Here is a 12013-nt window from a genome sequence, read left to right as displayed (position 1 = left end):
GTGTTACATGCGGAGGAATCTGCTCCGTAGACCTTGTCTCCATTTCTCAGTGATTGTAGAACATGTGGTTTGCATATGTTGAAGTCAATGAAGCTTTTGATTTTAAGTGGTGAGTGATTATTATTTTTAATCAAATATTATGCTGCCTAACATTTACCAAGTATGGAGAAAATATTTTTTGCTTTTGAGCACCTGTCACCTCCAGGTAAATAATAGCATGTGAGGAAGCCAATTAGAGTTAATTAGAAATTGACTGATCTGCTTTGGCACCAAAATGATTGGAAAATATGGTCTGTCCTTTCTGGAGTATGGATTTTGCTCTTGTACACATGTGCACGAGTGAGGAAATATATTGTTTTATGGTCAACATGTAGTATTCCGTTGAGGAAAAAAGCACTTTATAAGCCAGGTATGTAACAGCAGTTCAGAAAAGAAGAATGGGGGCATGAATCCATATAGACAAGTAACCACGCAGCTTTATTTCATAGTGATGGGCATACTGGAAATGCCTAAAAGATTACTAGATTCAAATTCAGTGATCAAAAAAATGGGAGCATTTCCAAATGGATCATTATAGCAGATTCCCACTACTATCATACAGACCAGATTTGAGCCATCTGTAATCTTATATTCCTGGTCTGAAAATCTTATGCAGCCATAAAAGACAATCAGTATCAGTTGGGAAAAAAAAAAAATCAATTTCTTGGCTTTGTAGCCTAAAAATATAGCGATAGGACTATAGGGAGACAAAAACTGCTGATCATGAGAGCCTTTTTTTTTTTTTTCTTCCAAGCAAGTTAAATGAGTAGGCCATATTTAGGAAACTACTTTGTTATTGGAGGTTAAAAGAATATTTATAGGAAGAAAAGTCAGCATCTTGCACTCAAGCTTTGTGGGATCATTGGCTGCTGTTTTTGTTTTCTCTCCAAGACCTAGTATGCTCCCAGGAATATTCTAGAGGACCTGTGCTGATGATAAGGATAGATAACTTAAGAGTAATTTTTTAACTCCAGAAAGTTGGTGCTTAAAATAAATATTTAACCTTTCACATACTTTCTCTTGAGGACTTTCATGGTGTTAAACTGTGTCTAGCTCTTGCATAGCTTTTCTTGGTGAGAAGTGTTAGGAAAAACTATATTAAGTCCTATTTTCCACTCCTTTCATTCTAGTGGATGACCAGTAATTCCAGTTTCTATGCTTCATAAAGCAAGGCATTGCACATTGTTATATATTGATGATTTCTTGGACCTCAGGACTAACTTGCAAAAAGAGAGGGAGGGTGGGGAGAAATGTGGCTGTGCCCTAGTCTTTCCGAAGCAGCCAGCACCGATCTAATGATCATAACAGGGAACACATCCAAGTGCCCTAATCCTATGGTGCTCCCAGGGCCACCCTTGCAGCTATTCCTCTACACAGGCTTTTCTAATGTGTCTTACCCCGTGGACAGACTATTTTAAATAAACCTCTTTTCAAATAAGGATTTATATAGGAAATACTCATTTTTTTGCTACTTATACTACAAAATTGATGGAAGGCTTAGTTGAGCCATGCTACCTAACACTATTTTGATATGTAATTATGTCTACGAGGCACCAATGCCCCAGCCACTTCCAAAATATTTGCTTTTTACAGATAATGTTGCCTAGAAGAGGGGGCGTGGTCTTGACAAAGCCTTCTCTGTAAGCAGTGAATCACAAGGCAATGAGCCATATGAAAGGTTAATCTAAAAACTCAAGGTGTGCAAAAGTGATGGCACTAATGTTTATCTCCCTGCCATAGGAATGGTGCCTATAATAGACATCTGTGGAAAATGGAGATATTCCATCTTGAGGAAGTCACCACAACAGCACTCTGGTGAATTAATCACACGCTATTTAAGGGCTTCACTTCACAAGTGGGATGCATTTTGTGTCTTTGAGATATGTTGTGCCAAAATCTGTGCGCTGAGATACTGTGGACTTCTTCCTGTGCACAGCAGTCATGAACCTCTCTCATTTTTTTTTTTAATCACAGGGGAGGGTTATTTTCAGAACAACAGTGTCTGAAACCTGAATTTGTGTAGATAAATTTGTTTCTGAAGTCTTTTACAGTCTCTGCTATTAGGAGATTAGTTAGAGACAAGATCTTCTGATCCTCATAAAGGTTTAATGTTATTTTGTAGCTAAACTGTTAATAATTGGCTAAAGATTCTATAGATATACGTATACAGCTTCCACTGAGGTTTTAAGCTGAAGAGTGATTTCTCATACCCATTGTATCCCAGTCCAGATGTTCAAGTCCTATTTCTCTATGTTCCAACAGATGGATGCCAAAAATTTAGGGAAATTTACAGTGTTTCTCAGTATGGTGTGTATGACACACTGTATTATTGAGCTAGGAGTTAGAAGAGCAAAGACTATCACCCAATTTCTTCAGCTATTTTCCTCACTAGCCACAGAAAGCTCTGATGGTGAGAGTTCTCCAAGGGAGCATTAGCTTTTTTCACTTCCAGGTGAACTATAACGCAGCTGACTAATACTAAGTATTAGTATTAGTCAGAGAGAGTACAGAGAGAGTACAGAGAGAGTATGGAGAGAGTACAGAGAAGAGCAACAAAGCTGGTGAAAGGGCTGGAGAACAGGCCTTATGAGGAGCGGCTGAGAGAGCTGGGGGTGTTTAGCCTGGAGAAGAGGAGGCTGAGGGGTGACCTCATTGCTCTCTACAACTACCTGAAAGGACGTTGTAGAGAGGAGGGTGCTGGCCTCTTCTCCCAAGTGACAGGGGACAGGACAAGAGGGAATGGCCTCAAGCTCCGACAGGGGAGGTTTAGGCTAGACGTTAGGAAAAAATTCTTTACAGAAAGGGTCATTGGGCACTGGAACAGGCTGCCCAGGGAGGTGGTTGAGTCACCTTCCCTGGAGGTGTTTAAGGCACGGGTGGATGAGGTGCTGAGGGATATGGTTTAGTGTTTGGTAGGAACGGTTGGACTCGGTGATCCGGTGGGTCTCTTCCAACCTGGTTATTCTGTGATTCTGTGATTCTGTGATTCTGTAAGTCCCTCTTGATTAGTTTAATGGTGCCTAAATAGTGCAGAAATAGTGAGAAGCAACAAATTCTTCTCTTGATAACACTGCATTCCCAATGTCTGTTGTAATCAGCAGCATGCTGTCCAACATATAAAAGTTTCTAAATTAAACAAGCATTTCAGAATTTCTTTCTGACTAATAATTTTTCTTTTTTTTCCTTCAAATCAAATAATTTCAGTGCTAGGCTTTCAGAACTGCCTGTTATTTGCATATCTGAAAAACAACATGATCTAAGGAATGGTAATATGATGGATCTAGAAATGTATAGATGGATCTAGAAAAGACCTTTTGGCTTAAAAAAGAGTGAAAAAAATGTGATATTTGCAATATGTGGGGTAACACTAACTTTAGTGATACAATTCAAATTTAAAACTAAGCACACACTTTTCTAGATCAGGGTGTCTGACTCAAAATGCTGTAATGTCAAAATAAAGCCTTAATTTCTTCCATTCTGAAAAATGTCTGTAAACATTTTGCACCAGAAACCATAACTTTGAATTTCCTGACCTTTGCGCTTGTTACATATCACACTTCTCTAATACAGAGGAATTTTTGTTTATTTCTTCAAAATCTAACTGGAAGAAAAACCAGCATTGCAATCTCAGTACCTTAAGTTTTCTGATTTTCTCTGCATCATCTCTAGTTTGTCTATGTCTGAACACACAGATAAATTACAAAAAAAGCAACAAAAATGATACAGAGGGTTAGAAAACATGACCTGGGAGAAAATACTAAAGGGATTGAATTTTTTTAATTTGGAGAAGACCGTGCTAAGAGGTTGCAAGTACAGAGAGAATAAGATGGTTAATTTCTTTTCATGTCAAATATGGATACAGAAAAAAAAAAAGTTATGGACTATTTTGCAGCATGGAAGATGTGGGAAAAACTTTCTATCAGCTTCTGATAAAGATCAGAAATCTCTCTTACTGGAGATTATTAGAAAGAGTACAGAAGTGTCCTTCAGGGATATTCTGTTTTTGCCTCCTGAGGAGATATGGATTAAGAGACTGATGGGGTGCTCCAGCCCTACAATTCTGCAATCTCCTAGTCTCTCTGTCCACAGTCCTAGGAAGGAATTCTTTCATCTCTACTCATTCTTTCACCAGGATGTCTATAAGCTAGCCTTTCTATTTCCTCTTAGGAGGAGACAAGTATGCCTTTGCTCTCAAGTGAAAAGTGCTTTTGCCCCCATCACAGCTCCTTTCTGAATGTAGGAGAAAAAAGATAAGCCTAAAAATGATGGCACTTTCTAATTTTACTCACTTGCTACTATAATATTTATTGTTTTAAAATAAAGTGCCTTCAGTATTCTTCAGTATTGTAGAAAAGAATATGATACTTGTTTATCAGCTGCAAACCTCTAACATTTTACAAATGTTTTTGAATTAAATTTGGCTGTACAACACTGAAACACTTATAGTTGGACCCTTTTTCAGGATGTCAAGCACATAGCTGAAGTGATTGGGGTCAGAGTGGAGATAAAATATTAGGGAGAGTCCAGCTTGCAAGTGCTGTATTCTAATCACCAACCATATTCCAGTAAAGCAGTAAGAGTGTCTCTCTTTTATTTTATTTGAGAAGCAGACACTGGCCTTTAAAATCTTTACAGCTACGAAGAGTGTGTTTTTTTTTTCGCATCATGTATCATGGAAAAAGTCAAGTCCTCATCTGCATGGTAAATGTTAGCAGCTGGGTTAATTGTGAGGATACAGGGCATCTGTCAAGGTTTGTAAGACAGCAATGCTCTCAGAGATACTGTTTTCAAAATGCTTTAAGGCTACCTCTTTGAAAGCAGCCTTTGGCTGCAGAGTGCTACTATTTAACAGGTTTAACATTACTAAAAATTGAGATGCTGATGCCATTATTAAATTTCATTCTGCACACAAGCAAACAGTTTATCATAGTCTGTTCCCAGCAACTGTAATTCAATTTTTGTTATCTTACATTGTTTAAAAAAGAGAAAGAGAGAGAATGATACTGTACATGAATCTGATAAAAGTGTTTAAATAACTGGTGCTTTTTTGTGATTATGTTGGTTTTATAGCAGCATTATGGAAACACAACAGGGTAACTAAAATCTGATTACGTATAAGTCCTTGCCCATTATGTGATTATTATGAACCATGACTTCTACTGGCACATTATGAATTACATGGTCATAATACAAGGGATTTCCAATATAATTAACTGAGATTAGCAGCACTAGAGAAATCTGGGAATAATGATACAACTTTGAACAATCAGTTTTACTGTAAATGTTCCTAGCTCTGGCTTCCAGGAAACAGGAGGCTGGTGGCTGTAACTGTGACCCACCTGCTGGCGTTTCCTATACCTCCTTTCTCTTCCCTTCTCTTGTAAAATTAATTGCAACCTTGCCAGAGTGTTAGGAACTCCTTCTTTTACTCTTTTCTTGTCATATTATGCTGACAAAACTCAAGACTGGCTAAGATTTTCAAAAACGTCAAAGGTTTTTATATCCCTCCTTTTGGAGGGGCTCAGCCTGAAACTGGAAAGGGCTCTGCATTTGAAAACATAGGAATATGGAAGAACAGATCCATTTAAGACAGCTCAAGTCTGAGCACTTAAAGGCTGAAAGTCATGAAAATCACAGATTAGTTTCAAAGATTGTGGCCAAGGTCGTATTATTTCTTTAGTATCTCAGGCAGGCAGTAAGTCTTTCTTTCCACAAAAATACCCAGCTTTTGGACCCTTAGCTGCTGAAGAGAAAGCTGCCTTTGCCCAGAGGGTGTTGCTCACTGCTGGACCTGTCCTTTGTCATGCAGAAAGAAAACGATTTCTATATAGATACCATAGCTATCTTCTGGCTCTAGAGAAAAAGGGGAAACAGAGAGCATGATGGAAATGGTGTAGTTGAAAAGATTAAAGTGAACCTTCTGTTTAACTAAAGGATTAAATATTTCACCCAGTAGCGCATAGACAGCTGGGGTAGAGTGTGAATTCCCCTGATTATTGCGATATCATTTGTCCCTGATAGGGCTTGGATTAAAGATAGGAGCACTTTTTTTTCATCCTATGGGACTTAAATTTCCTCCATGCATAAATACAGTTGAAGATTTAGAGAAAAATGCAATATCATCTGAGATTTTTTTGGTTCGGTCCAGTTCTCCTTCCTACCATGATTTATTTATAGTGCTTAATTTTCAGATTTCACATGAAATTGCATCTCAGGACTCTTATTAAACCATACACTTCTCAGGTTTGTGTTCCTTGTTTATGCTGATACTATCATACCGAGTCAGTACAATGATAGCCTTTCATTTACTTTGCTATGATGATCGTATTTCTTTAATCTCATACCTCCAGTGCTGCTGAGAGCTTCTCCATCGCTGCTGTATAGTCATTCTGCCTGTAGCACGTGCTGGCTTCCTGCAGGATCATCTTAAGCTGTTTGTCAATCTGGGGCAAAGCGTTGTCATTAGATGCACTCAGAGCATCTGCTTTTTCAGAATCACAGCTCAGTGATTGTGTGCTTGTGGATGCCACAGGCTCAGAAAACTCAAAGCAAATGTCTTCCTCGTCAGTGTAGACCAACTCCATTTCTATGTTTGTTAGGCTTTCCAAAGGAATATGAGACAGAAGTGTCGGGATTAACTGATTGCTAGTCTCTAACATTGTTTCTTCTTTTTTCACAGCCAGTTTTTGGTTCTTTTCTGATTTATGTTTATGGTTTGCTCCATCTAAATCATTACTTTGTTTTTCCTTCTTTTTCTTTGTCATTTTTATTTTCTCCATTTCTGCTGCTCCATGCCCAAGATGTTTTTTGACCTCCTGTAGTGCTTCAGGAATGTAATTCAGTTTGTTTGCTGCTACGTTTGACTCCTTACTACTATGCATTTGCTGAAAGGCTTTATTCTTGCCATCCATGCTTACGATATATTTTTGGAAGTGATTGTTTGTTTCTGATGCTATAACTTGAGCAAAGAAAGAGTCCTAAGAGAAAATGTAGAAAAGGTAAGAATATTCAAATGTTGCAAAACCAAAAAAAGCATACAAATTCTTTCTTTAAAAGGCATATTGTAATCACCATTATGAAAGAAAGCTATTCAATAGTTAGTACATAGAATATCAGACTCACTAATTACTTTCTCTTTCCTGTGTAAAAGTTTAAGGAGTCTTAAATATTTTTGATAGATCTCGATAATGGATGTTTGTTTATGTAAAGTAATGCCAGTGTATCAGGAAAATCTGGCTTTTAATCAAAAGGAAAACAACCAAAACCCTGTGACTGATAGGCTTTTGCTACAGTTGTTACAGGATGCAAAAAATCACTGTGGCCTGATTTTTGAGAGCTGCTAACCACAGTGACTAAGGTTAAAAAATCAGGCAGAGCGGATGTATTCCTGTGGGGCCCAAGCTCCAAGTAGGGTCCCAGCTTCAGCTGCATTCGAGCTAAATTCAGATCCAGATTCGGGTTTCAAAGCTATTTCTTATTGAACTGTCTGCAAAGGGCACTGGAGTGTTGCTGCTATGAGACAATCCTCCCCTTGTATTATAGGTAACAGCCTAATTCTCAGTTCAGGGAAATGGGAGTAGATTCAACATGCTGCAACATTCTGAAGAATCAAGTTCATAAGACTCTTCTCAACACCTGTTCCTGTACAATAGGAAAGGTGACTTGATCTGCATTGTAAACTTACAATTGTGCTCAAAATCAAAGGAAATGTTGATTTCCATCTGCCTCTGCTGACTTCACAGAGAAAAGGTGGAAGACACAAGTAATTCTCTTCTCATTTTTCCCCATCATTTATGAAAAGATTAATTGTAGATGGCTTTAATTATGACTGTCATTCAAAATGGTTTGTCAAGCATAAACTCTCACCCTTTAACCTTGTCTGATTGTTCAACAGACCTTCATACATTTAGCATCGGTTTAATGTATTTAACTACAAGTACAGATTATACAATGGACAGATAGACAATAAATGCACCTCTGTTCAGCCAGAAACAGATTTTAAACAATAAGCAACTTGTGGAGTTGTAGTGAGGGCCCTGCAGCATGCACTACTGCCCCCGTAAAAGCTGCTGGAATGCATCCCAGATACTGTGGTGCGGTGAACCTTTATTGTTCAGGGCAATGGGCATTAGGCAATGGGCAGAAATTCATAGAAAAGGGTAAAGAGAAGGTGCGAAGGCATTTTAGGCCATGTGAGAAGCTGATACTGAAATTTAGTGTGAATAGGATTTCACATCTTTGCCATGTTTTCCCCGCTTCCCTAGCTAAGCCAGATTGCATTGAGGACTGTCACCAGACCTGAAGCAGGGAACTTGTTGATTTTGACATTTGTTCACAACCTTCAGGCTGAAAACTTTACTGTAGCAGAACTGCCTGTGGAGAAACTTATTCCTTCTTCCACGACTGCAAGAGAAGGAGCGAGAGGTGAGAGGATAATTGCGTAATTTAAGGTAATTTCTGTAGACTTTTTTCAGCAATGTGCTGAACAATCACAACTCCTACTGAGTTCAATAGGGATGGAAAACCACTGGCCCTTCCCAGATAGTGCTCCGCACTTGTCAGAATAGAGCTCAAAGGAATCATATTTATAGCAAGCTATTTTGAATGGCAGCAGTAAAGCAGCTGGAAAAGGCTAATGTACTTGCATCTGGCAGCAATTTTACCTGTTTGTAAGACATTCAATCCCTTTTTAAAACAAACCATAGCATAGTCTAAAGATTGGAAGCTGTGTTTTTCAGTGCTGGCTTCAGCACTAGGTAATTTAGGAAATTATGATTTATCTTCACTGTGCAGCGGAGCAGAGATACTCCAGCCAGCCCCAGCATGAGCTGAGGGGATGAGCCTGGTTATCTCGGTGCTATGTCATGCCAACAAAACTGTCACATATGGAACCTGTGATGGCCCTCCATGTAGCCCTGCGGTATACGACTATCCCAGGTGTTGTAGGTGCAACACCGGTCTTTCACACCCTTTTAGGCAGACTGTTCGTCATTGGTCCTACATAACATTGGAAAGTGAGATTTAAATGTCTCCATCAGACATAAGTTTGCAGAAGTTTTCCTCTAAGCAGCCACATAGTACTGAAGAGTCCTCAAGGAGAGTTAATGGACCCTTCTCATTAGAAAGCTCGCAAAGCAAAGCCCTGTGTCTGATGAGCGGTTGATATCAGCATGAATGGGAAATTAACTAGACCAAACTGTTATGCCAGGAGACTCATGGACATTATGGTGGACCAGCACTTGAAATGAATTTTGCTGTACCAACTGGATTGATACGGCTTCTGTTGTATTTTTAGGTATTTGAGCTGATTAATGTAACTTTGGGTTGTGCAGTGGAAGCATACTGAGGAAGGTTCACTTTAATCACTGCCTCAAGAAAAAAACACTTCCAGCGAAAAGCTTTTAGAAAATCATTATCTTTGTCAGTTAAATATTTTTCTGAGACCTTGGTTAAAATGTCTGGGTTTTGTTTTGGAAGCGTTTACTGTAAAATGCTTCTAATGAATCACTATGCAGGGCAATATAGATAGGCAATTTAGTGCTGTAGTCAGAAGGGTAAGCTACTCTAACTTTGTGTGCTCTCAGGAATAATCTTCCTTATCAGTCATAAGCAAGTTCAGCTTTCTGCATATTTGAGGGTTAATCTTTACCATTTCTGTCCATGGCACTACCAGATATTATAGCTAAGTATTTTGTAGGGCCTGTCGGTAATGAAACAAATCTTACGGGCTTTCTCATAAGGAAAAAAAAAGAAAAGGAGCATAAGATCATTTAGCCTTTAAAATCTTCTGAGTTTGTCTGTTGATTTCCCAATATATCTAAGACGACCTTCTTGGGGAGAGTGGCCTGCCTACTAGATACATAAACTTCCTTATGTGCATGATCTTGTGAACTCTATTACTTATGCTTTTTGTTCTGTATCCAGTTTGATTCTGCTTTCAACACCTTCTATTATCTCACATCAGATTAGAGAAGAACCTGCTGATAAATCCCACTGGCACTTCAGGTGGCACCTAGTTGTTAAATTCTTTGCCAATTCTTTGATGAGCCCTTTTATCTTCAGAATTTAAACTTTGATTTATAAAAAAGCTTTGGCCCTTACAGTTGTCAAGTCACTTTCTGAGGATCACAGTTGCCTTTTATGGCAGAGGCTGTGGAGAAAGAAACAAATTCAAGGAGAGGTTCCCCAGTTTTGGCCTGCTGGATGATACGCTTTCATGGTTCAGAGGTCTAGGAGGATGTATGGCAGCAAGGAAGCAGAAAAGGGACATTTTTATGAACCAGGTTCCTTACACTGACCATCCAACAGCAGTCTAAGTGGACCAATGCTCTGGCATTGACTATGCTCCATGAGCACCTTGCTAAAACTCAGAGACAAAGTGGGCATTGAATCTGGAGTCAGCAATAATTCTCCCTTTCTCCACCCTGATCAGAACTGGCAGAGATCTCTATTGTCATCATATTGTTTTGTTTTCACTTCCTCTGCAGCATAAGGTACAAGATGCCTCATTCAGGATGGTCTGGCTGTACCTCATCTGCCGTCCCAGAAGTTCTAGTCATTAGTGGTCCATCTGTGTTTCGTGCTCTCTGCTGTGAATATTCAATGCTGCACTGTTTCTAGAGGGTAACATCACAACGTTTTTTTCATCCAGAGCATTACTCTATCTGCAACACACATGCATTTCGTGAAAAGTTGCCCCATCTGTCTTTCAGTGAGCTCATTTACGTACTAGCAGCCATATAGCTGTGTTAGCCTGATACCCCACCATGGCTAGTTCAGCCTGCTAGAAGATACATATAATGACAACTGCCATATTAGTATACTACTCAGACAGTGATGGAACCTTCCCGTAAAGTTACAGGAACTAAACTCTTTCATCTATAATAGCCTTTTTCTCCCAGAAGGTCATTTGAAATCACAGGGCAGTTGTCTGCTACAGTTCATTTCAGTGCAAATGCTGGAAACAGGCAAAACTGAATTCAAAGCTATGGAGCAAGTATAAGAAAATGATATCACTGGTACCTGTACAAGTGTTATCCCACTCCTTCAGTGTCCTCTAGTACAGACAGAGAAATATAGTACTACAACAAAACACTTCCAAAGCCCCACAACAGATAAGTCATTAGCTGCCCTCCTCTATAATAATTTCACTTATATTGAATTCCAGATATCCTGATCCATCTCTAAGGTGAGGATGCTCCAGTTTTATTGCTCAAAAATTAAGAAATATTTATCTGTGTTAGATTTACAAACAGGCTTTCTGAATGAGTGCGTGCACCAATACCACCAATGCTGAGATATGAACTGGAGATTTTTCCAGTCCATCTTTCAGCAGGATGACTTTTTAAGCACTTCCTTTACTGCTGAATATCACAAAAGCTCAGACAATCTATTGATGATGAAGGTCAGCACCTTCTTAGCAGCCCATAAAGTAGGTCTTTTACAATCAGGTTTCAGATTTTTTAAGATTCTAGCCATTTCTTTAGGCAATGAAGCAACCTAGTTCTTTCATCTTGCTATTTTTATTGTTTGAAAGCCTGAGTCACATCTGATCTTTTTTATTTTTAGTTTTGTTTTTGGGGAAAAAAAAACCTTAATGTACTTTTTTTTTGTGGTTCAGTACTCTTATTTCTTTGTGATAGACATAAGTAATGGCTCATTCAGTGCAAAATCAGAACTTCTTACATTTTTCTTGCTGTGATAAGGACACACTTGCCATTATTACAGTTGCACCGTCCACATTGCTGAAGTAAAGGTTTTGTCAGCACTTCAACTCTAAACGCTATTTTCACTCACTGTATGTAACTTGTTTATAAAAATAATAATAATAAATTGGGCTTTGGGCTGAAATTTGGTAAGGGTAATTGTATTTTTTTTCATACTACTTTGTAGGGATTTAACCGTATTATCCTAATTGCTCTTTGAGGCTGAAACTCACATATTAATTGTTTATGTGGTGCTGAGTACAACAAAG

The 12013-nt window shown here is 38.7% G+C and overlaps 1 protein-coding gene across 1 annotated transcript in view; it reads right to left on the bottom strand.

Moving 5' to 3' along the window:
• SPATA16 (spermatogenesis associated 16) overlaps window positions 1–6965 on the bottom strand; it is a 77699-nt gene extending 70734 nt beyond the window's left edge. Inside the window, exon 1 of the mRNA XM_069864571.1 lies at window positions 6384–6965. Within this exon, the coding sequence (XP_069720672.1) occupies window positions 6384–6950 (567 nt within the window). The 5' untranslated portion in view covers window positions 6951–6965. The remainder of the gene's footprint in view (window positions 1–6383) is intronic.
• Between the last annotated feature and the right edge of the window lie 5048 nt (window positions 6966–12013).

Source organism: Phaenicophaeus curvirostris, chromosome 10, assembly GCF_032191515.1.
Source record: "Phaenicophaeus curvirostris isolate KB17595 chromosome 10, BPBGC_Pcur_1.0, whole genome shotgun sequence".
NCBI lineage: Eukaryota > Metazoa > Chordata > Aves > Cuculiformes > Cuculidae > Phaenicophaeus > Phaenicophaeus curvirostris.
This window is presented reverse-complemented; position numbering and strand designations above follow the sequence as displayed.